General features: G+C 36.6%; 1 protein-coding gene across 6 annotated transcripts in view; it reads right to left on the bottom strand.

Annotated features, from left to right (window-relative positions):
• Positions 1–121: 121 nt before the first annotated feature.
• hecw2b (HECT, C2 and WW domain containing E3 ubiquitin protein ligase 2b) overlaps positions 122–2,786 on the bottom strand; it is a 51,979-nt gene continuing 49,314 nt past the window's right edge. For all 6 annotated transcript variants that reach the window (XM_008430603.2, XM_008430617.2, XM_008430611.2 and 3 more), the window contains one exon: positions 122–1,255. In XM_008430603.2, coding sequence (XP_008428825.1) covers positions 1,144–1,255 — 112 coding nt within the window. In that variant the 3' untranslated portion in view covers positions 122–1,143. The remainder of the gene's footprint in view (positions 1,256–2,786) is intronic.

Genomic DNA, 2,786 nt, shown 5'->3' with positions numbered 1-2,786 from the left:
AATAAATTCTTTAAAAATCAGAAAATGTGATTTTCTGGATTTTTTTTCTCCTTTTGTCTCATAGTTGAGATACATCTATGATGAAAATTACAGGCCTCTATCATCTTTTTAAGTGGGAGAACTTGCACAATTGGTGGCTGACTAAATACTTTTTTGCCCCACTGTATATTAAAATAGTTTTAAATCTAATGGAAAGGAGGTTTTACATCATGACATGAGAAACTTCAAATTCCATCTAATGTTCACTTCAACCAATTAACACAATTATATGGTAATTAATTATTTTGAAGGTTAAGGCTGGTTACATTCAGATACTTCTGAGAAAGAAAATCCCCTATTGTCATGGAAAATACTGAAATTTAATACAAAATCTCCCAACTAGAATCCAAAATCAACTGTTAGCTTTTAGGTTCAATTAGAAATTCCCACAAAAGTTTGAGATACAGCATAAAGAACTCTAAATGCTTTCGAAATCTACACACGCAGTTTCTAAATTGGGTAGCTCCAAATAGTTGCTGTACTTGGAGCTGATTTTGCTGGGCATTCTTGTATTTTGATAATTCATTCAAACCATACAAAGAAAAAAAACTCGATTAGCTTAGCTTTTGAAACAAAAGACTTACTTCCCTTCTGTAATGTGTAAAAAGAGGTGTCTGAATGGTCAGGGCTTGGCAGCACTGATGTCAGTCCTGAAGGCAGTGTAGGGCTTCATTTCTCTAGTGTTACAAGTGAAAGCGTGCAAAATAGAGGAGTGCAACATAAAGCATTTACCTTTTCAGTGGAGTCATTTCAAAAGGTCAGTCTTGATTTAAAATGTCTGAGGCAAAGTGATTTTCAGGCAGAGTAGTGAAAGTCTATTCTAATCGGTCTTTCTCTTTTTTGACTGAGGTCTTGGACTTGATCTTACCTACCAACCAATCACTGAACATTACCAGACGGTGCTTTTTAACTAAATGCTTTAAAACCGGGTCATTAGGTTTTCGCCAATCAAGGCTTTTAAGTCGCCCTTTGAGTAAAAAACAGTTTTGGGGACGCTGAAGGCTGACGAAAGGGCAATGTCTTTTCTTCTAGTATGGCCTCTTCTCTTTACCAAAAGCAGGTTCAAAAGTGCTGTAGAAAACTGGGCCAGACAAAGACAGGATCTCATTCTAGCCCAAACGTGCTGGTCTCTTCCACAGCAGTCAGCAGCTTATCATACAACATAGAGAAGGACTGGTATGGTGGAAGGTCCAATCGATTGAAACATGTGTGAGCTCTGTGGAAAAAACCACAGACAGCACAGTTAGAGATTGAAACTCGACAAATTACCTTTGGCAGGAGGTGACTAAATGCCTGCTCATACTAAGTGCTGCCTATTAGCCAAAAGCTCCACCTTGACACTTCATTCCCCAGCTGAACTCCCACCACACAGATCACCCCTCCCTCACACAGCTCCACCAGAGTAGCAGCAGCAGCAGCAATGAGCAAACACATAGTGGAACTGCAAGTCTGCAGAGCTTTTTATACAAACAGCTAACTCCTAAGGACAGTTGTAAATGTCATAGTTGGAGAAACTTAATGTGATGATGTGCTGAAAGAAGACTGTGGGAAAGGAGGGAAATTCTTAGAAGCTAATTGCAAGGCATCAGATGTTGCAAAGTCAATTTTTTTTAATTAACGTTTTTTTAAGTTGTTTTTGAGACAAAGCATTTTAATAACAACTGAAGGTAACAGTGACTTGATTGTACTATAAAATCACACTATGTGTCTGGAAAATGCACATAATTTAGGAATGATGGTGGCAATGGTGGTAGGATTTAGTCCTACAATCGGTGGCTTGCCTATTCAATTCCCAATACGTCTGCCTCTGTTGTGTTCTTGGGGCAACACATATTCATATCAAACCAGCTTTTAATTGTAATGAATTATGAGGTAATGGAATCCAAAAGTTGTTGTATATTCTCTCTCCTGTAGATTTCTTAAAAATACCCTGAAGTACTTTTTTTTTACCAGTAGCTTATCAATATCGTCATAGTGAGAGGATGTTTTATTTTTCCAGCATTAACAATATTTAGAACTTATTTTCATTAACTGGTTTTACAAACAGCTTTGATCAATAAGTTTTCACGTTTTCTATAAGGAATTCAGAGTTTATCTAATACTACTGGGATCACCTTCTCTCCACGTAAAGGTGTGTAGCCTAAATTATGTTAAGTAGTCTTAATGGTTAAGACTACAGTAGTAGTCTTAAGCAGTGATGTTGTGTGTTAAGACATGAGTACTTTTGTTTGCCATTATGTTTCTAGAACATAAAATAGGAGTGGTACATCAGTGACAGATAGATAAATAAATAAAGTCTTAATCGGTCGTTAGGGTGCAGTAAATGGGTGTGAGTTGGTCTGAAGGGGGTAAAAGGTGGATAGATAGTATTCAAGATCCAAGTCTTTAAAGAACTCTGAAGACTTGAAATTACAAGTTACATTTAATTTCCCTTTGGAATCAATAAAGCATTTTTATTTGAATTTGATTTGACAGAGTTTGTGTTTAGATCTTTTTTTTGTAACTGAATAAAGACACAATTCCACATGACATCAACATGTTATGGTTGTCCAAGTCAAGCAATAATAACTGAACTATTTCCTTCCTCACCAAGTCATTAGTTTTTAATTTGGTATCATTTAATTTCTGTAAAATGTGTTTGGACAATAAGTCAGTAACAATATATGTTATGACAGACATACTTCTCCTCTCCTTGGGCTGCCACCTTATTGTGGTGGAGGGGTTTGAGTGTCCCAATGATCCTAGGA

The sequence above is a fragment of the Poecilia reticulata genome, linkage group LG2 (assembly GCF_000633615.1).
Source record: "Poecilia reticulata strain Guanapo linkage group LG2, Guppy_female_1.0+MT, whole genome shotgun sequence".
Taxonomy (NCBI): Eukaryota; Metazoa; Chordata; class Actinopteri; order Cyprinodontiformes; family Poeciliidae; genus Poecilia; species Poecilia reticulata.
Note: the sequence above shows the minus strand (reverse complement) of the source record. Positions and strands in the feature narration are given on the sequence as shown.